We start from the raw sequence: 22,347 nt of genomic DNA on the forward strand, positions 1-22,347 counted from the left end.
GACTGGCCAAAAAAAAAAAAAAAGAAATCTAAAAGAAAACAAATTAAAATTAGGAGAAAAAAAAGTTAGAAATGTACATTCTTCCTGCAACGTATTTTTACCTCTTAGCCAAAAAATGCTGAAAGAACTCTTTGTTTTCAGATGACAACACTCAGGGAAACAAAAACAAATTAATAGGGAGGCTGAAGGGAGGCACAGAAATAGAGGAACATAGGGTGAACAAATGCAGTAGTGCTACTCACTAGACACTAGGTTGAGAATGAACTATACAAACTGAGGTTGGGCACACTGGGAGAGAGCAATGGAAGGGGTGACATTGTCCAAAAAGAAACGTACTCTTTGCCTGACTTACATAACTGTAACCTCTCTGTACACTGCCTTTATAATAACAATTAAAAAATACATTCTGAAAACAATACAAAATATGTAAATACTGTATGCAAGATATTAAGAGTATATAATGAGTGTAAAATATCTGATTCAAATATATAAATTAATTGCTTGACTTTGGACATATTGTAAAGATTTTTCTCTCTAAGTTTTTAGTGTGAAAATTTTTACATATATTGAAAAGTATAAGAAATACTGTCTATATTTGCATTTACATTTTTGACACTGAATTTGAAAATATTACACATCATGTAGCATTTCTGTCTTTATTTTTTAATCTTTGAGAAGTTTGTAGCATGTCTTCAATCAACTTTTATTTCTTTGTCTCCGTTCCTATTCTGCCTGCCTTGTCTGCAGGTCCTTAGAAATTTTGATTCAATGATCAGTTCCAACTGCACGGAGGAGCTGCAGAATGCTGGTGTGGAGGTCCTGAAGTACTCACAGGTATGTGTACTAAGGGCCATGCAGAGCCCTTCCTCATCTGTTGCTCAGGGATCACAAGTCTTGCTTTTGGCTCTACTCAACTAGTTGTTCATTGTTGTTATTGTTATTTTTGTTTCCATTGAGGGAGGTGGAACCAGGACCTCACACATATCAGAAAAATACCTCTGAGCTACAATGCAGCTCTCAGTCTTGGGGCATGAACTCAGGACCTGGATGCTGTCCCTGAACTTCTTTCACTCAAGGATAGCACTCTGCCACTTGAGCCCTGCAGCTCCAATCCTAGCTTCTTGGGTAATTTATTTAAAGTCTCACAGATTTTCCTGCCCAGTTTGGTCACCAGTATCCAGCTCCCGTTGTTTTATAAACATAAACTCTGCATTTACCTCATTCTACTTCTAGACTACTGCCAATTTTTTTCTTTCTTTAGCGCTGTTTTACATTAATGTGTTAATAGAGTGAAGGTATAAAAGTAGAAGGTGGGTGCTGGTGGCTCACACCTATAATCCTAGCTACTCAGGAAGCTGAGCTCTGAGACTCATGTTCAAAGCCAGCTTGGGCAGACTCTATCTCCAGTTAACACCCAGAAAACCAGAGGTGGCACTGTGGGTCTAAGTGGAAGAGCACTGGCCTTGAACAAAAGAGCTCAGGGACAGTGTACAAGCCCATGACCAACAATAACAAAAAAAAAGATTAGAAACCTGGCAGTTGAATTTACAACTAAAACGTGGATGTTTGTGCTCCGATGCCATTTTGCACCATTTTTCAAGTTTATATTCATTTTTTCAGGGACTAATATAGAATCTTTTTTTTTTTTTGCCAGTCATGGGGCTTGAACTCAGGCCTGGGCACTGTCCCTGAGCTTTTTTTGCTCAAGCACTCTTCCATTTGAGCCACAGCACCACTTCTAGCTTTTTCTGTTTATGTGGTACTGAGGAATCAAACCCAAGGTTTCATCCATGCTAGGAAAACACTTTACCACTAAGCCATATTCCCAGCCCCTGGAAATCAATTTTTAATGCATATAACAGTTTGAATTTTGTATCAAATACTTTGTTTTCAGAAAATCATTTGAAGTTCAGCAGACTTTTTTTAACCTTGTAAAAAATGCTTTTTCCCTACTGGGAAATGCTTCCCTTTCAGCAATAGACCATGTCAAATAAAATGATGAATAAGAACAATGCTTTGTGGATGCAAAAATGCTGGTCTAGGGCTTTCATTAGACTGCACCATTGGCCCTCTGGATCTACACATCCAACTGTGGATTAAAAAATACATAGATTACACTGGGCGCCAGTGGCTCAAGCCTGTAACCCTAGCTATTCAGGAGACTGAGATACGAGGATCAAGATTCAAACCCAGCCCCAACAGGAAAGTCCATGAGACTCTTATCTCCAATTAACCACCAGAAAACTGGAAGTGGCTCTCTGGTTCACTTGATAGATCACTAGCTTTGAGCAAAAACAGCTCAGGACTTGAGTTCAAACACCATGACTGACAAAAATAAAATCTATAGATTTATTAGTTATGCAAGAAGGATTTTTATTCATTCGAAGGATTTTTATTCATTCATTCATCTTGTGTCAGTTCTGGAGCTTGAACTCAGAGCTTGGGCACTGTCCCTGAACCCTTTAGTTCAAGGCCTAGTGGTCTACCACTTGAGCCACAGCGCTATTTTCAGCTTTCTTTTGTGCTTCATTGGAGATAAGTCTCAAGGACCTTCCTGCTAAGATAGCTTTGAACCTTGATCCTCAAATCTTGGCCTCCTGAGTAGCTAGGATTACAGGCAGGAGCAACTGGCATCTCTCTGGCTCAGGAAGGGAGGGATTTTATTGTTACTTTTCTACAGTATATACAATGCATTCAATCAGTCTCACCGCCATTGATTCTCTCCCTTTCCTCCCTCCTAAAACAATTTTAACAGATTGGATTGTTTTATTTTCATAATTGCAAGCAAACTATTTTGACAACATTCAACCTCCTTTTTGTTCACCCAACCCCTTCTTGTTTTGTGTGCTACTTTCCCCCTCCCCACAACAGAGCCCATCTGTCTTTCTGGATTAAAAATATTTGGGGAAAGCCGGGTGCCAGTGGCTCATGCCTGTAATCCTAGATACTCAGGAGGCTGAGATCTGAGGATCACGGCTCAAAGCCAGCCTGGGCAGGAAAGTCCATGAGACTCTTATCTCCAATTAACCACCAGAAAAGCGAAGTGGCACTGGTCAAGTGGTAGAGCACTCAACCTTGAACTGAAGAGCTCAGGAACAATGCCAGGACTAGAGTTCAAGCCCCACAACAGAACACACGCACGCACACACACACGCACGCACACACACACACACACACACACACACACACACGGAAAAAATGGGATCTGAATTGAACATGTACATGCTTTTTGTCCTTATTCCCTAATTAATAGATTCTAGTAACTTTTTTACATACTAGCATTTAGATTGGCATTATAAAGAATCTAAAGAATCTGAAGAGGACTTACAGTGTTCAAGAGGATGAACTCGATGCAAATCTGTGCAAATACTGGTCTTTTATGTAAATGACCTTGGCATTTAAGGATTTTCATATCTGTGGAGGATCCTGAAACTAGTCCCCTGTAGCTACTAAGGGATGACTTTATATACTGGTTGTCCTTCACAGTCTCTTGTTCCTTTCCTCCATTCTGATAGTGCATGTTGGGGGAGGAATGATGTGCAGTTTGGAAGAGTTTGCTAGTTAAAATTGCTTTTAAGCTACTGCGCTTAGATGTATGACTTAAAATATTGCCACAGTTTTCGGGGCTGGGAAGGTGGCTCAGTGGTAGAGCGCTTACCTTGCATGCCTGAGGCCCTGGGTTCGATTCCTCAGCACCACATAAGCAAAAAGAAAAAAGCCGGAAGTAGCACTTTGGCTCAAGTGGTAGAGCGCTAGCCTTGAGCTGAAGAGCTGAGGGACAGCGCCCAGGCCCAGAGTTCAGGCCCCCACGACCAGACCCAAAAAACAACAACAACAACAAAAAATATTACCACAGTTTTGAAGAAGTACACACAGAAATACTTCATTTTTAAACTTCAGCATTTCAGTGGTGACTTGAGCTGACATTCCCAGTCACTGTATAGAAATTCTGGGTTGGTGCCTTTGGCTAAGAGTGAAAGTCTATCTCAGTTACAGGTTTCAGTGTAGATTTATTGAAGATGTTTAAAATTCTAGTTTCCTCTTTACTTGCTTTTTTTCTGTCTTCCACTCCTCTTCCCTTCCTCCCCTCCCTCCCGCCCCATCCCCCATTTAACAAACACATTTTATTTGTCAATAGGTCAAGGAAGTTAAAAAGACTTCATCAGGCTTGGAACTCTGCATGGTTACTGCAGCTCCTGGTAGAAAACCCACCTTTACCACAATTCCACAAGTGGACTGCCTTCTTTGGGCCATTGGGCGAGATCCAAATTCCAGAGACCTGAATTTAAACAAACTGGTAAGATGACTCATTTTGCCTCCAGCAGTCTTGGAGATGTTGGTAGTCTTGTGGTCCCCTCCATATAAAACTTGGGTGGATTCTACTGATTTTCTCCTGGTTCCATGTATCCACTTAGTCATCAAGTCCTAATACTTTGGAAATATTTTCCCTTTCCAGAGTGATCACCTGTATCAGGTCCCTGCTGAAATTGGAGGGATTCTGATCTAGCTTTCCAGTAGTCTTACATTACTATGTGAATGTTATTTGAAAATCCTATACTGATTCCACCATACTGTCCGTAGTATCTAAAGTGGATTGCTGAGTATAGCTTTCAGTCTAGACATTGTGGTGCTCTGGGATGGGAAGCTGTCTCTCTCTTTATTCTGCCAGTGCAGTATACACAGACAACATCCTTTGTTCTTTGAAATTTCAAAGGAAAGTCTAATAAAGTTACTTGGATGTTCTCAGAGTTTGACCAAATTCAAGTTCTCTTACTTCAAGTTGCTTAGCCTTGAGCATTTTGTTTTTTCTAATATTCTATTACTTCAGATATAAGATGGGATTATAGTAATGAGAAAGTGCATGCAAAGTAGTTAGCCTAATTGAACACAATGTTAATCTGTTGTTGATGCTCTGGATGAATTTTCTGGTATGTAATAGTATTCAGTGAACAACAATAGGGTATTTTTTTTTCTTTTTTTTTGGGGGGGTGGGTCCAGTCGTGGACCTGAACTCTGGGCCTGGGTGCTGTCCCTCAGCTCTTCAGCTCAAGGCTAGCACTCTACCACATGGGCCACAGCGCCACTTCCGGCTTTTTTTTCTGCTTATGTGGTGCTGAGGAATTGAACCCAGGGCCTCATGCATACAAAGCAAGCGCTCTACCACTGAGCCACCTTCCCAGCACCCCACAATAGGGTATTTTTTGCAGAGAGAAGCAGAGCCTTGTGATTGGAGACAAATAATTCACCACCTGAGCCGTGCCCCAAGCCCTTTTTCTTTGTTTGTTTTGTTGTTGTTGTTGTTGTTTGTTGATTGTGGGCCTTGAACTCAGGGCCTGACTGCTGTCCCTGAGCTGTTTTGCTCAAGGCTAGCCACTCTACCACTTGAGCCACAGTGCCACTTCTGGCCTTTTCTTCTTATGTGGTGCTGAGGAATCAAACCCAGGGCCTCATGCAAATAAGGCAAGCACTCTACCACTGAGCCACCTTCCCAGCCCAAGACCTGATTATTCTAAGCATACAGTTCACCACTGAGCTCCAAAGTTTGTTTGTTTGTTCATTTTTTAATTTATTTTATTTTTTGCCAGTACTAGAGCTTGAACTCAGGGCCTGGGCACTGTCCCTTAGCTGTTTCACTCAAGGCTGGCATTCTACCACTTGAGCAACGTCTCCTCTACTTTAGGTGGTTAATTGAGTCTCTTGGGCTGGCAATAATCAGATCTCAGGCTCATGACTAGCTGAGATCACAAGTCTGAGCCACCAGCACCCAGCCCAAAGTTGGTGTTTTTGGGGGGGTTCGGGGTGGGGTTTGGCCAGTCCTGGGGCTTGAACTCAGGACCTGGACACTGTCCCTGAGCTTCTTTTGCTCAAGACTAGCCACTCTACCACTTGAGCCACAGCACCACTTCTGGTTTTTCCTGTTTATGTGGTACTGAGGAATTGAACCCAGGGCTTCATGCGTGCTAGTTAAGCACTCTACCACTAAGCCATATTCCCAGTCCCCCAAGTTGTATTCCAAATTACTGTGCTGCTCTACATAAGCCACTATGCTTCTTTCTTCTCCTTATTTTAGCTTCTTACACTACACTATATCTAAGAGACAAGATAAGCATAACATATCTCAAAGCAAAAATGACTCCACATGTAAGAAAACAATTCTGATTTTGAGAAACATCAGTATGTTTTATCTTACTTCTTTTTTCCAGTCTTGGGTCTTGAACTCAGGGCCTGGGCACTGTCCCTCAGCTTCTTTTGCTCAAAGCTGGCACTCTACCACTTAGCCACAGCACCACTTCTGGCTTTTTCTGTTTATGTAGTAGTGAGGAATCAAACCCAAGGCTTCATGCATGCTAGGCAAACATGCTACCACTAAGCCACATTCCCAGCCACTCTTTTTTTTTTTTAACGTTTTAGGGCACAATGGACACTTTACTTGAGTTTTAAAAATAATAAATAGTAAACTTCAAAAGAGCGTGTCTTTGGTGGCTCCTTCAGGCCATGTTGTATCTCTCAGTGGTAGGAGACATCTGGTCTGTGGGCTGTCTTAACGGCTGTGAAGTAATTTGTTATATGATGGGACAGGCATTTCTGTTTTTCGAGTGCTTCTCTTCAGCTGCTCATATTAATTTTTTAATGGCCCATAAGTGATATTATAAAATTACATGAACCGGACGCCAGTGGCTCATGGGCTATAATCCTATCTACTCAAAAGACTGAGATCTGGAGGATCTTGGCTTGAAGCTAGCCAGAGCAGGAAAGTTCAGGAGACCCCATCTCCAAAATAACCAGCAAAAAGGTAGGGTTGAGTCCTGGGATCAAGTGGTAGAATGCCAGTTGAGCAAGTAAGCAGCCCACTCCTGTGTGAGACACTGATTTCAAATCCCTATCCTGCAAATAAATAAATAAAATGACATTGATTTAAAAAAAATCCTCATACATACAAGGGTTAACTTGCTTCAAGAGAAATAACTTCCATGGAAACACAGAAATTCACAACCAAAAAACCCCATAGAGTTAGTAAGTAGTATGTACAATAATCCAATTATTTCATGTTTCCTGACCAGATGAATTATATGTTGCAGTGTCAAATCCTGTTAAATTCTCAAAGTTCTGTTAAATATTTGACCCTTTACATTAGGCCAAAGATAGACTTAGGGATGTTTGGATTGAAGGTGTGCCACAGTGTAGCAGATTTAGAGGTTTAATGTGACATTTTTAGTAGATGGGCTCAGTATCTGTATCTATAATATGTCCTTTCATAATTTCAGGGGATTAAAACTGATGAGAAAGGTCATATCATTGTAGATGAATTCCAGAATACCAATGTCAAGGGCATCTATGCAGTTGGAGACGTCTGTGGAAAAGCTCTTCTGACTCCAGGTAATAATATCTTCTGTTCTTGGAAGAGAGGCCGGGAGTAGTGCTACATTAAACTCATGCTAGATTCCACTCCATCACTGTGTAAAGGTGAATATCTTTACGTTGTCAAAATAGTAGAAATGTAATGAAATAGATGTTGGTTAGGGATCTGACATTTTCTGGATTTTTTTTTCCTTTAAAGACTTAATAAAATGCTCACTGGAGACTTTCATTTTCATATAATGACCCTTTTGTGTATGTTACCCTCTGAAGACCTCTGTGAGTTGTGTGGAGACAGTGAAAGTGTGTGTTAGAAGTAATTTAGGTTAGCTTTGTATGAGTGGTCTTGATAGAACCAAGTCTGGCTCCTCTTCTTCCCTCCCTTACCCTGTCCCTCAACCCTTTTCCTGAGTTGATGGGCACAGGGACACATTTGAATCAGTCTGTCTGTCTGTCTCCCTCCCCATCTTTCGTCTCACCTCTCTCATCTTGTCTCTCATCTCTCTCTTGTCTCTCTTTTTCTTCCCCTGTGTGTTTTTGGTTTTGCATTTTGCTGGAGCGGGTCACTATCCTGAGCTTTTTTGCCCGAGGCTAGCAATCTGCCATTTGTGCCACATTTCCACTTCTGGCTTTGTGGTGGTTAGGTGGACTATGAGTTTCACAGACTTTATTGCCTGGGCTGGCTTTGAACCATGATTCAGATCTCAGCTTCCTGAATAGCTAGGATTGCAGGCATGAGCTAACAGCATCCAGCTATTTGGGGGATTTTTTTTTTAAAATCAGGGTTTCACTATATATCTATATATCTCAGTGTGGCCTTGAGCCCACTATGTTTATATAGTCCAGGCTGGTCTTAAACTCCCAATCCTCCTGCCTCTCCTCCCAAGTGCTGGGATTATAAGCATACACCAGCGTGCCTGGCTTATATTTAAGTTAAATAAAAATTACATGTATTTTATATGGTATATAACATGTGAGCACCGTTATATATTACAGACTGTGATAAACAATTTGCTCCAGGAAAGTTAGAATGAACTTGTGACTTTAAATGAGCATCATTATTCCACAATACTGTGAATTTCCGGAAATTAAGTAATCACTTAATCACAATCAAAAAAAAAAAAAAAAAGAACCTTGGGGAAGGGAGGGAGGGAGGGGATGGTAGGGGGAAAACAATTGAGGGGGTAACAATGTTCAAGAGGAAGTGTACTCATTGTCTCACTCATGTAACTGTAACCCTCCGTATGGTATCTTTACAATAAAAAAATTAAAAAAAAATTACATGTATTTATATTGAACAACATGATATTTTGTTGAGGACTAAGTTTAATTAATTAGCTTATATGCTACCTCATACTTCTTGTTGACAAGACCACTTAGTCTAGTCTTAAAAATGTTAGGTACAAGCCGGGCGCTGGTGGCTCACGCCTGTAATCCTAGCTACTCAGGAGGCTGAGATCTGAGGATTGCGGTTCAAAGCCAGCCCAGGCAGGAGAGACCGTGAGACTCCTATCTCCAATAAAACCACCAGAAAACCGGAAGTGGCGCTGTAGCTCAAGTGGTAGAGCGCTCGCCTTGAGCTGAAGAGCTAAGGGACAACGCCCAGGCCCAGAGTTCAAGCCCCACAACTGACAAAAAAAAAAAAAAAAAAAAAAATTGTTAGGTACACAATACATTGTTACTAGCAAGAGTCACTGTTTGTACAATAGATCCCTTGAATTTATTTGTACTAAGTGAAATTACTTTTTTTATTTTTTTGTTGGTCATGGGGTTTGAACTCTGGACCTGGGCACTGTCCCTCAGCTCTTCAGCTCAAAGCTAGTGCTCTACTACTTGAGCCACAGTGCTACTTCCAGCTTTTTCTGCTTATGTGGTGCTGAGGAATTGAACCCAGGGCCTCATACAGGCAAGGCAAGCACTCTACCACTGAGCCACCTTCCTAGCCCCTGATAAAAGTTGTAGGACTTCATAGCACAATCACTGAAAATTCTGTGAAGGTAGAAGAAATTTCCTCTATATCTTACTGGTAACTGATAAAATGAATATTTTTTTTTTTTTTTTACTGAAACAGGAATTCTTTTGCAGACTGTTAAGAATAAAAACTAGCTAAGGGAGAGTAAATTTTTGGTTTTGAAATTGTACTATAAAATAAATGTAATTATAAGGTAAAAGAGAAAATGTACAAAACTAATATAATTTGTTCCATATTTTCTCTGAAAACTAATATTCTTATTAAATTTCCAAGTGTCTCTTTTTTGTAATAGAATGGTCAGGATTCACAAAGCTCAAATTAGCATTGACATGAAACTTTTGCCAGTACTACTGCACAAAGCCATATAAATGGTAAATGGGACAATTCTCCTGTTAAAATGAACAATAAACGAGGCACTGGTGGCTCACGCCTATAATCCTAGCTCCTTTGGAAGTTGAGATCTAAGGATTACCAGTTTGAAACCAGCCCAGACAAGAAAGCCCATGAGACTCTTATCTATAATTAATTACTCAGAAAAGGCCAGAAGTGGCTCTGTGGCTCAAGTGGTAGAGTACTAGCCTTGAGGACAAAGTGGCTCAGGGACAGTGCCAAGGGCCTGAATTCAAGTCCCAGGACTGGCAAAAAAGAAAGAAAAATAAGATAAACACTGATTTTAAAATATCTTTGCAGTTGCAATAGCTGCTGGCCGAAAACTTGCCCATAGGCTTTTTGAATGCAAAGAAGATTCCAAATTAAACTATGACAACATCCCCACTGTGGTCTTCAGCCACCCTCCTATTGGGACAGTGGGACTCACAGAAGGTAAGTTTGCAGGTGAAGGTCATTCATGGCTGGCTTCTTTTAAGTCTCAACCATGCATTAAATTTATCTCAGTCTCCCTTCAAGTGACTATTCTTATTTGATATTTTCTAATCAGTTACAATTTACTTATTTCCCCATCTGCAATACTTTTGTGAGCACTGTTTGTTTTTCTTCTACAACCTGTTTATTCTCTAATTCTGATTTTTAAGCTTTTTGTTGTTGTTGCTGTTGCTCTGCTAGAACTTGAACTCAGGTCTTCACACTTTTGCTATAGCTTTTTTTTTGTTGTTGTTCGGTCGTGAGGCCTGACCTCTGGGCCTGGGTGCTGTCCCTCAGCAGTTCAGCTCAAGGCTCTACCACTTGAGCCACAGTGCCATTTCCAGCTTTTTCTGCTTATGTGGTGCTGAGGAATTGAAGCCAGGGCCTCATGCATGCAAGGCAAGCACTCTACCACTGAGCCAGCCCTGCTTTAGCTTTTTTGCTCAAGGCTGGCTCTCTACCATTTGAACCACACCTCCATCTGCAGCTTTTTGCTGGATAATTGGAGATAAGATACTTTCCAGTTTGTTGCCGTGGCTGGCTTTGAACCTCAGTTCTCAGATCTTAGCCTCTTCAGTAACTCTGATTGATTATAAATGTGAGCTGCCATACCTATTTGTTTTTTAATTTAAACTACTTTGAAAGTTACAAAGAGTACAGGGTATTCTCATAGAGCTTTAATATTTTTGCTTTGTTATTTGTCCAGTAATAAAACACACACACAGTATCCTTTTTTTTTGAGGGAGGCGTGAATCCATTGCAGGACTTGAACTCAGGGCTTGGACGTTGTCCTTGGGCTTCTTTATACTCAAGGCTAGCCCTCTACCACTTGAGCCTCATCACCACTCCCAGTTTTTGAGTGGTTAATTGGAGATAAGAGTCCCACAGGACATTTCTGCCTGGGATGGCTTCAAACCACAATCTCAGCCTCCTGAGTAGCTAGGATTACAGGAATGAGCCACAGGCACCTGGCTTGAGTATACATTTTTAAAGAACAAAACCACTAGTTGTGCCTATAATCCTAGCTGCTCAGGAGGCTGAGATCTGAGGATTGATATTCAAAGCCAGCCCGGGCAGGAAAGTCTGTGAGATTCTTTTGTTGTTGGTGGTGGTGGTCATGGGCTTGAACTCTGGGCCTGAGTTCTTCAGCTCAAGGCTAGTGCTCTACCACTTGAGCCACAGCACCACTTCCACCTTTTTCTGCTTGTGTGGTGCTGAGGAATTGAACCCAGGGCCTCATGCATGCAATGCAGGCACTCTACCACTGAGCCACCTTCCCAGCCTCCGTGAGATTCTTATCTCCAATTAAATCACAGAAAAAGTTGGAAGTCCCCTCTGTACAGTATGTTCACAAAAAATAAAAATTTAAATTAAAAAAAAAAATGTTGGAAGTGGTATTGTGGCTCAAGTGGTAGAGCGCTCGCCTTGAGCAAAAGAAGCTCAGGGACAGTGCTCAGGCCCAGCCTCAAGACCAGCACACACACACAAAATTGTTTGCATACATCAATAGAATGCAGTTTTGAAGATAACAATATTATCTTGAACTTTAGACCTTATGCAAATTGTGCCAAGTATCACAAACGTAATTTTCAATAATTTTTCCTCACATCTAGAATTTAGTCCAGCGTTTATGTATTTTTTTGGGGGGTGGGGAGGGTCAGTCCTGGGGCTTGAAATCGGGGCCTAGGCAGTGGCCCTGAGCTTCTTTTGCTCAAGGCTAGCACTCTACCACTTGAGCCACAGCACTACTCCCAGCTTTTTCTGTTTATGTGGTACTGAGGAATTGAACCAAGGGCTTCATTCGTGCTAGGCAAGCACTCTAACACTAAACCTCATTCCCAGCTCTGTCCTTTTTTTTGCTCAAATCTAGGGCTCTTCCCCTTGAGCCACAGCTGTAATTCCAAGGTTTTTGTTTTGTTTTTCTTTTGCTGGTTAATTGGAGATAAGAGTTTCATAGACTCTGTGAAACTGCAATCCTCAAATTTCAGCCTCCTGAGTAGCTAGGATTATAGGCGTGAGCCATTAATACCTGGCTTGAAAGATGTTTTTTAATATATGTTATAGATGAGGCTGTTCATAAATATGGAAAAGACAATGTGAAAATCTATTCCACCACCTTTACCCCAATGTACCACGCAGTGACCACAAGGAAAACAAAATGTGTGATGAAAATGGTTTGTGCCAACAAAGAAGAAAAGGTATGGGTGAACTTCTGTCTTTTATGTCTTTTGGAGTTCATAATATTTTTATTTAGAAATGTCTACTCTTTTTTTTTTGTGCCAGTCCTGGGGCTTGAACTTGGTGCTTGGACACTGTCCCTGAGTTTTTGTACTCAAGGCTAGCACTTTACAACTTGAGCCATAGCTCCACTACTGACTTGTTAGTAGTTAATTGGAGATAGAGTCTTACAAACTTTCCTGCCTGGGCTGGCTTTGAACCATCAGCCTCCTGAGAGGCTGGGATTATGGGCATGATCCACTGGTGCCTCAATATTGGGTTTGAAATAGAACCTCACACTTCCTAGACAGGTATTCTACTCCTTGCCAACCAACCCTAATATAAGATATTTTAAATTTAACATAAACGTTTATTTTGGATATTGTATAGTTCTATAATATGACTGGAAAAGGCAGGAGGAAACAAGGCAAGAATGCTCAGAGCCAATAGGCTTAGTTACATTGGATTGGGATTAGAAATATTATAGAATATTTATTCATTATTATTAAGTAGTTGGTTACAATCCCTAAGTTGGGTTATGAGTACAATGTGTCTTGGTCAGTGTCACTCTTTCTTGGTTTTCCCCTATTTCTCCCCTCTGGTCCCTCCTCTCAAGTTACATAGTTGAAGGGCCTTGTACATGCTAGACAAGTACTCTTATCAACCCCAGCCTTAGGCATTTATTTGTCCAATGTCCTATCTCCCATGGCTGTGTACCCAGTAAAATGCCACTTTCTTTTTCCCCAGGTGGTTGGAATCCATATGCAGGGAATTGGGTGTGATGAAATGCTGCAGGGCTTTGCTGTGGCAGTAAAAATGGGAGCAACAAAGGCCGACTTCGACAACACGGTTGCCATCCATCCTACCTCTTCAGAAGAACTGGTCACACTCCGTTGAGAACCCAGAGACTTACATGGCTCTCAGCCGGACCAGTAAACTTCTGAGATGAACCAAATGATCCTCTTTGCTTCCTGTTCCAGTTTTATATATTCCTTTATTTCAATCAGGATCTTCTGACAGTGGAAATTTTTAGTAAAGAATGGAACATATTTTTTTTGTTAATGTAGGGTTGATTTTCATTTGATTTATATGTCACAATAATAATATGAAGCACAATGTATGAAGCACAATGAAGTTGATGTATGTATTTGTATGACTGTAGCTTGCTGGTTTTTTAGACGGAGTTTCCTGATCTAGCCAGGCTGGTTTCAGACTCTCAGTCCTCCTATCTTGGCTTCCCTCCACCCTCCTCCCACTGGGGCTTAAACTCAGAGCCTTGTGCTCGTTCAGCTCACTCAGCTGACTTTCTACCATTTGAGCTATGACTCTAGGCCACTTTTGGTGGTTAATTGGAGATAGAGTGTTGAATACTTTTATGCCTTAGCTGAGTTGAACATTGATCCTTCAGGTCTCAGACTCCTTAGTAACTAGGATTACAGGAGAAAGCCATTGATTGTTGCCTGTATATGTCCTGGTGCTTGAGTACTGGAATTACAGTCATGAACCTACACCCCCAGCCCAGCCTGCTAGTTTTTCAAGTTGAAAATGATGGAAGCTCTTGATACATAAATATTTTAATGCATGTTCTTTGTTTTTTATTATGTTTTTTGAAGCCAGCACTGTGCTTTGCATATTGCAAATCTGTTTCAAGGATGTGACCTTTCTCTAATTGCCCAGTTATATTCTTTCTTTTTATTTTTTAAAATTATTTTTATGAGATAAAGTACATCAAATTTAGGAAAGACTTGAGGCCAGTTCAGTAAGAGTCCCCCTTTCAGGAGGTAGACTCAACTATTTCTGAAGTCTGTTTCTCTGCTAAGAGTTTATAGTTCAATGAATACTTTTAATACTTGTATTTGGTTTTTGTTCTTTTATTTTCCCCTGAAAACTATCCCAAACATTTGAAAATTATAGCCTTTTCTTCTTATAAAAAATTCAATATGAATTCAGTTGGCACCAGTTTTATTTCTTACACTGAAGAGCGGATACTAACCCTTGTGGAAGAGAAAGAGATGTTCATTAAAAATATTAAATAGAGATATCAAAGAAACATTTAGCAGATTAATGGTTGAGTTGGAACCTCAGCCTAGAAATCACTTTTAGCATTATATTTCTACTGTCTTGATTATCAAGTAGATAAGCTAAAGTTTGCTTGTTCTTGTTATTTTCTGCTATGATAGGGGTTTAATGTCAGAGCCTGAAACTTGCTAGGCTAGTACTCTGTCACTGAAACACATATCCTGGTTCTTTTGCTGTTAGTTAGCTTTGCAGAATAAGGTCTTGCCCAGATCCAGGGTAGCCTGACACCATAATCCTCCTATCCTCTGCTTTCCATGTAGCTGGGACCACATGTGCTCACCACTATCTCCAGCTTGTTTTTTGTGATAGGGTCTGGCTATTTTTTACTCAAACTGTCTCCTGAGTAGCTGGGATAACAGCTATGTTCCACTGAGCCTGGCCTTAGGTTTTTCTGAGGCATTCATTAGTTACACAGTGCTACTGAATTCTTTCTTTGTGCATGTGCCAGTTCTGGGGATTGAACTCAGGGCCTAGGCACTAACACTGAGCTTCTTTTGCTCAAGGCTAGCATTCTACCACTTGGGTCACAGCTCTACTTCTAGCTTTTTTGGAAGTTAATTTGAGATAAGAGTCTCAGACTTTCCTTTCCTAGGCTGACTTCAAATCACAATCCTCAGATCTAAGTCAAGAATTACAGTGTGAGCCACTAACACCTGGCATTTGCTTTGTTTTGTTTGTTTTTTTGGTGCTGGAGGTGGAACCTGGAGCCCTTGGCATACACAACACTTACTTTGTTTCTGAGCTACACTGTACCCAGCCCCACCTAACACCAAATGTTTTTAGAGATACATATCCTTAGTGCTTTGTGCTGCTTCTATAGTAAACCAACAGGAAAACAGCTTTCACTGGGTTCCAGCTTTCCTTTTCATCAGTCTTCAAACTGATCCAGCTTTTGAGAGGATCTGACATATCCTCCTTTCTTATCCAAAACACAACACACAGATACACAGGTAAATATAGCACATTGTACATGCTTGATAGATATTTATTGAAAGAAAGGTGTGATACTTCATTTCAAGTAACCTTCTAGTCTAGAGAGAGAAACCACTCCTGTACTAACAGGACAGTTAAACCTGTTAGGTCCATTTGTTCTATTGATTGAAATGGGATACTTTGAAGACTTAAGGGAGATACTACTCATAGTTGAGTCATAGCCACAAATTTCAACTCTCCCAAAGAAATGAGTGGCAACTGTGATTTCATAGTAACTTGATAACTATAGTTAAGCATCTAGCCTTCTCTAACACCCAGTGGCAAAGAACTATTTGTATCTTAAAAGAAGAATGGTTATCTACAAGGGATAGTAAGACTTTGCTTTAAACTTCAGTCTGGTCATGGGCCTGTACTCTGGGCCTGGGTGCTGTCCTCAGCTCTTCAGCTAAGGCTAGCGCTCTACCACTTGAGCCACAGTGCCACTTGCAGCCTTTTCTGCTTATGTGGTGCTGAGGAATCAAACCCAGGGCCTCATGCATGCAAGGCAAGTACTCTACCACTGAGCCACTTTCCCAGCCCCTGCTTTAAACTTCTAAGGGCTCACACTGCAGTTGAGCCAGAGGGGCCCCAGGGCTTCTCTGCCACAAACACTTGAAGTAACATCAGATCTGTTGGTTCCTCAGCCAAGAGGCAGGGCACTTGCTAGTAGCCAGCAGCCTTTGCAGAGCCTTCTCATTTGCTCAAAAGTAGCAACTGGAGTAACACATCCCAGTGAAAAATGCATTGCCTATAAAAGCTAGAATTGTCAGGTGACCATGGCTCATGCCTGTAATCTTAGCTACTCAGGAGGCTGAGATCTGAGGTTCACAGTTCAAAGCCAGCCTGGGCAGGAAAGTCAGTGAGACTCTTATCTCTGGCCTGGGCAGGTGGCTCAGTGGTAGAGTACTTGCCTTGCATGCATGAGGCCCTGAGTTCAATTCCTCAGCACCACATAAGCAGAAAAAAGCCAGAAGTGGCGCTGTGGCTGAAGTGATAGGACACTAGCCTTGAGCTGAAGAGCAGAGGGACAGTGCCCAGGCCCAGAGTTCAGCCCCCATGACTGACAAAAAGAGACTCCTCTCCGAATAACCACTAGAAAACTGGAAGTGGTGCTGTGGCCCAAGTGGTAGAGCACTAGCCTTGAGCTGAAGAGCTGAGGGACAGCGTGCAGGCCCAGAATTCAAGCCCCATGACCAACTTAAAAAAAGCTGTCAGTATGCTTCTTTCTTAGTTGTAGGAGGCCAGATTCAACAACTTACCCCTCTCCTTAAGAGAAATCATGTACCCTACACCAGTGGACCCCTAGACATGTAAGTGGGCTTAGTTGAATTTTTTTTGGGGGGGGTTCCGGTCATGGGACCTGATCTCTGGGCCTGGGCGCTGTCCCTCAGTTCTTCAGCTCAAGGCTAGTGCTCTACCACTTGAGCCACAGTGCCACTTCTGGCTTTTTTCTTTTTGCTTACGTGGTGCTGAGGAATGGAACCCAGGGCCTCATGCATGCAAGGCAAGCGCTCTACCACTGAGCCACCTTCTCAGCCCCGCTTAGTTGAATTTATTTTCCACTTCCTGGTACATAAACATCAGCTTTGTTGTTTTCTAGATCCAGTTAGCATGTCTTCAATGTAATGGAGCAGTGAGATGCCTTATGGAAGAGAAAAGCAGTCAAGATCCCTGTGACCTGAATTGTGGTATAAGCTTGAAAGTTGATACATCCCTGATGTAAGTCAGTGACAGTGTATTGCCTAACAAACTGCTTGTGGTGGCCCTTACTGATGAATATGGATCAGCAGCCAGACCAGCAGCTCTATATTAGATACCAGTGGGTGTATTCATTGGGACCAGCAATGAAACCACATCTGGCTGACTAGTAGGCCACCTGCCCAGCATACCCAAAGCCTTGAGTTCCATCTCCAGAGTAAGGGGGAAAGGTCTAGTACAGCAACCACCACTGGGATTAACACCTGGTTAGCTCTACCATTATCCATTGTCATTGCCCAAGATCCATCCATCTTCCACACAGTTTAATTGGGAGCTCCTTTCACACTTTTTTTTTTTTTGCCAGTCCTGGGGCTCGAACTAAGGGCCTGGGCACTGTCTCTGAGCCACTTTGTCCTCAAGGCTAGCAGTCTACCACTTTGAGCCACAGCACCACTTCTGGATTTTTCTGTTTATGTGATACTGAGGAATTGAACCCAGGATTTCATGCATGCTAGTCAAGTACTCTACCACTAAGCCATATTCCTAGCCCTCCTTTCACATTCTTGATGGTGGCACTAATCTTGTAGATCTCTTGGACTGCTTTTCTAGGTAGAGGCAATTGTAAATGGCTTCTACTTAGCCTTTACACCGTAATAACTCAGTGTAGAAATTCCATCAGCTGCTGACTGTTGGTTCTAAGTATTTCCAGAGCTGCAGGATGGCCTCAGGAATTCTGTGTGAGACGCTGAGCTAAAACTGACTTTCATAAGCCTCTGGTCTGACTGGTGGACCACGGTGAACATTTTGTGTGTCTTAATACTATATCAAAGCCAGTGCTCCTGAAAAGTTGGTTTTATTTTCCCCAATACTCAGTCACCCTTTGGGGAAGGGTAGGAGAAAGGTTAATATAAAATCTTGTTAGTATGGTAGAATTCATTTTCAAGGATACCTGACTTACCCTCCTTTGAGGGGTTCTGGATCCAGGCCAGGAGTTGACTGAGGAGCTGTGCCTTTTATGATTCATGCTAGATCTTTGTTCACTTGACCTAGCTTTCTTCCAGTTACACAGAGAATGGGAAATTATTGGAATTTCCATTCCACTGGTAAAACACCATGATTGTTGAACAGCCAATGCCACAGGTCAGGCTACTCTTAATTAACTACTGATTTTACTGTCCACCACAGTAAGCACACCCACTGGCCCCCAGCAATTAATTGCTACATTGGGATCCTGTATATTTGATGAGATTTATTTATAATAAGAGAACAATATGTTTTATCTGTGTCAGGTGATACTACAGTTAGTTGCTATAGTTTTACTGAGGGGGCCAGTATGCAGAGAGGTATGGGCATGAATGATGGCTGGCACAAAAGATGACAACAGGAGAAACAGGTTTTGCACAGCAAATAACTTGAGTCGGAGAGGGTGCTAGGCAATGAACCTCAGGCCCTGAGCATGCCAAACATGAACATTAACAATGAGCTACACCTTTAGCCCCATCACTGAATATTTAAGTGTATTGTTCTTCCATTCGTGTGAGCAAAAAAGATGTTTGCTTCAAGATTATGAATAAGAGCTGTGCCCCAGTGGCTCATGCCTGTAATCTTAGACTGAGCTGGGGTCATTGATTAAAGCCAGCCTGAACAGGAAAGCCCATGAGATGATTATCTCCCAACTAAACACACGCACACACATGAACAGTGGAGTTGTAGCTCTAGTTGTACAATGCAAGCTTTGAACAATAGAGCTAAAAGATAATGCCTAGGCCCTGAGTTCAAGGCCTAGTAACAAGTCAGAAAAAAGATTATGAATAAGTGTGTATTTATTTACATCATTCCATCCTCTGTGACAGAACTAGGATTCCGCAAATGAACAACCCCAAACTTGAAAATGCCCCAGCCTTGTCTCCCTTCTCACATTCCATATTCCAGCCAGACCGCTCTTCATCCCAGCCAACACCCATCTGATCAGGGACATTCTGTTAGCTGCACCATCTTCCCTCATTAGCCTTCCCTGCATCTCAGCCTCTGGTATCCTGCTCATTCTATAAGCTTCACCTCCTTCCACAGAGTGAACTCTTCTCCCCACAGCCAAAGCAATCTTGTCTTTGTTCCAAAGCATTACATCTGCTAGAGTCTTGGCTCCATCTGACTGGTGTGCTGGATCTTTGTGAGGTTGCCTTGTCTTTATTAGATGAGGAGCATTTTAAAGATAGCATGCCATACTTAGTCTAGTATTTGTTTATTCTTCCTCACACTCAGACATAATAGATGGTCTGTGATTGCCTATGGAATAAAAACAAGTGCCAGGGTCAGGTAAGTCATTATCCCAAGACATTAACTTTCTTCCTGTTGATAAAAGTTTACAATTCTCAACAGGTCATTTCATCGTTAGTGCAGTCTGTGCCAGCAACTCTGCCCATAAGGGGTCTATCCTCAAGTATCCAACCACTCTTCTCTCGTAAGAAGTCATTTAGAATCCGCATAGGGAAAGAAGAAGTTAAACTGTCCCTTTTTGCAGATGACATGATAATTCACGATCCCAAAAACTCCATCCTCAAACTCTTAGAAATCATAAATCACTTCGGCAAAGTAGCAGGATACAAAATCAACCCAAAAAAATCAGTCACCTTCCTGTACACTGACAATGTACAAGCAGAGAGGGAAATAAAGGAAGCAACCCCATTCACAATAACTCCCCCAAAATAAAATATTTAGAAATTAACCTAACCAAAGATGTAAAAAGAACTATTTAATGAAAATTATAAAAAGTTAAGGAAATTACAGAAGACACTAGGAAATGGAAAGACCTCCCATGCTCTTGGATAGGCAGACAATATAGTGAAAATGGCAATACTGCCAAAATTAATATATAAATTCAATGCAATTCCTATTAAAATCCCAATGATGTACATCTCTGAAATACAGAAAACAGTCCAAAAATTCATATGGAACAACAAAAGACCTAGAATAGCCAAAACAATTCTAGGGAATAAAGACAACATGGGAGGTATATCCATGCCGAACTTCAAACTCTACTATAGAGCCATAATAACAAAGACAGCATGGTACTGGCACAAAAACAGACCCAAAGACCAATGGAATAGAATAGAAGATCCAGAAATAAATCCACATGCCTATAGTCAGCTGATATTCGACAAAGGAGCCAAAGACATACAATGGAAGAAACACAGCCTTTTCAACCACTGGTGCTGGGAAAACTGGGCGGCCACATGCAGAAGACTAAAAGTGGTCCCCAGCCTATCACCATGCACCAACATCAACTCAAAATGGATTAAAGACCTTAATATTAAACCTGAATCTCTGAAACTACTGCAGGACAGAGTAGGAGAGACACTTGAACTTATAGGCACAGGAAGGAACTTCCTGAACAGAGTCCCAGGGTCACAACAAATTGGAGAGAAACTCGACAAATGGGACTACCTTAAAACAAAAAGCTTCTTCACAGCTAAAGCTATAGCAACCAATCTAGAAAGACAACCAATTGGGAAAAAATATTTACCAGCAATATATTAGACAAGGGGTTAATATCCAGTATATACTCAAGAAACTAATCCTTCCCAAACCCAACAAACAATTACTAAATGGGCAAGGGAACTAAAGAGAGACTTCTCAGATAAAGAGATAAAAATGGCAAAGAAACACATGAGGAAATGTTCATCATCCATCACTGGTTGTGAAGAAAATGCAAATGAAGACAATCCTGAGATTCCACCTTACCCTAGTCAGAATGTCCCACATCCTCAAGTCAGCCAACAACAAATGCTGAAGGGGATGTGGAGAAAGAGGAACCCTATTACACTGCTGATGGGAATGTACACTTATACAACCACTTTGGAAAGCAGTCTGGAGTGTCCTCAGAAAGCTAAATATTGACCTCCCTTATGACCCAGTCATACCACTTCTAGGCATCTATCCTGAACAACAGGAACCAGTATACAAGGACACATGCACCTCCCTGTTTATTGCAGCACTGTTCACAATAGCCAGGATATGGAAACAACCCAGATGCCCCACCACAGATGAATGCATCCAAAAATTGTTGTATCTATACACAATGGAATATGCAGCCATTAGAAATGACAAAATAATGGCGTTTGTAGGGAAATGGATGGAGCTAGAAGAAATCATGTTGAGCGAGGTAAGCCAAGAGCAAAGAGACAAATGATACCTAGTCTCCCTGATAAGTGGATGTTAAATCCAAAATGTTAGGTGATAGGACAAAATTAACAGGACTTAAGAAACAAAGGACTTCCACTCATCTGGTTGAATCACTACTAAATAATCCCATGCTGCTGATCACATGTATGGTATATGTGTACACTGAAGGGGAACCAGGAAGACGACACAGAACTAGAGGAAATCAGGGAAAAACATACAACAGCAGGACCCATCAGCTGTACTGGACATTGACCAAAACGAACTAAGCAACTCAATGGCAGTACATACACAAAAATTCACCATAATGGTAGCAGAATTCTAAGGTGGCTATCAAAATTCTTGGCCCCCAGTGTTTACACTGTGTGTCTTCACCCATTGAGGGTGAGCAGACTTATGAAAGTGAAGGGATATTACTGCTAAACTTTCTTGATTGTGTTGCATTTTATGGAAGAAAGGTTTTTGCAAACATAGCCAAGATCCTTAACCAATTGCGTAAACCTGCACTAAATGGGAAATCAAAAAGAAAAGTCAGGGAATTCTTAATTTTGAAGGCAAGCTCTTCTGCTTTGAAGAAGCAAAACAACCATGTTATAAACTGCCTATGCAGGAGACCCCATGGCAAGGATCTGCAAGCTGATCTACAGTCACCAAGAAAGTGGAATAGTATTGCTAGAAATTAGGGAGCTTTGGAAGAGAAACTCAAGCCTTAGACAAAAATCACAGATCCAGGTAACAACAACCTTGTATAAACCCAAGCAGAAGACCCAGGTAACCTATATCCAGATTCCTGACCCATAGGAACTGAAAGGTACTATTGGTATTATTTTAAAGCGGCTAAGTTTTTGGTAATTTGTGACAACAGTTAACGCAACTATTAACCATTTGCAATATGAAATATCTCCCACAGTTTTATGTGTTAGGGGTTTGCTTTTAGGAAGTGACTGGATCCTGAGGACTCTGACCTAATTAATTAAATCCTCAATGGATCCATAATATGATGGCATTTGGGG

At 41.4% G+C, this 22,347-nt stretch overlaps 1 protein-coding gene across 1 annotated transcript in view; it reads left to right on the forward strand.

The window, feature by feature from the left end:
• Positions 1–14,351, forward strand: part of Gsr (glutathione-disulfide reductase) — a 46,793-nt gene extending 32,442 nt beyond the window's left edge. The window contains exons 8-13 of the mRNA XM_070016243.1: positions 748–834; positions 4,139–4,297; positions 7,266–7,377; positions 10,019–10,150; positions 12,254–12,387; positions 13,154–14,351. Of these exons, the coding sequence (XP_069872344.1) occupies positions 748–834; positions 4,139–4,297; positions 7,266–7,377; positions 10,019–10,150; positions 12,254–12,387; positions 13,154–13,303 (774 nt within the window). The 3' untranslated portion in view covers positions 13,304–14,351. The remainder of the gene's footprint in view (positions 1–747; positions 835–4,138; positions 4,298–7,265; positions 7,378–10,018; positions 10,151–12,253; positions 12,388–13,153) is intronic.
• The last annotated feature ends 7,996 nt before the right edge of the window (positions 14,352–22,347 follow it).

This window comes from Dipodomys merriami, unplaced genomic scaffold, assembly GCF_024711535.1.
Source record: "Dipodomys merriami isolate MVZ:Mamm:240054 unplaced genomic scaffold, mDipMer1.0.p SCAF_12, whole genome shotgun sequence".
In the NCBI taxonomy this organism is placed as follows: domain Eukaryota; kingdom Metazoa; phylum Chordata; class Mammalia; order Rodentia; family Heteromyidae; genus Dipodomys; species Dipodomys merriami.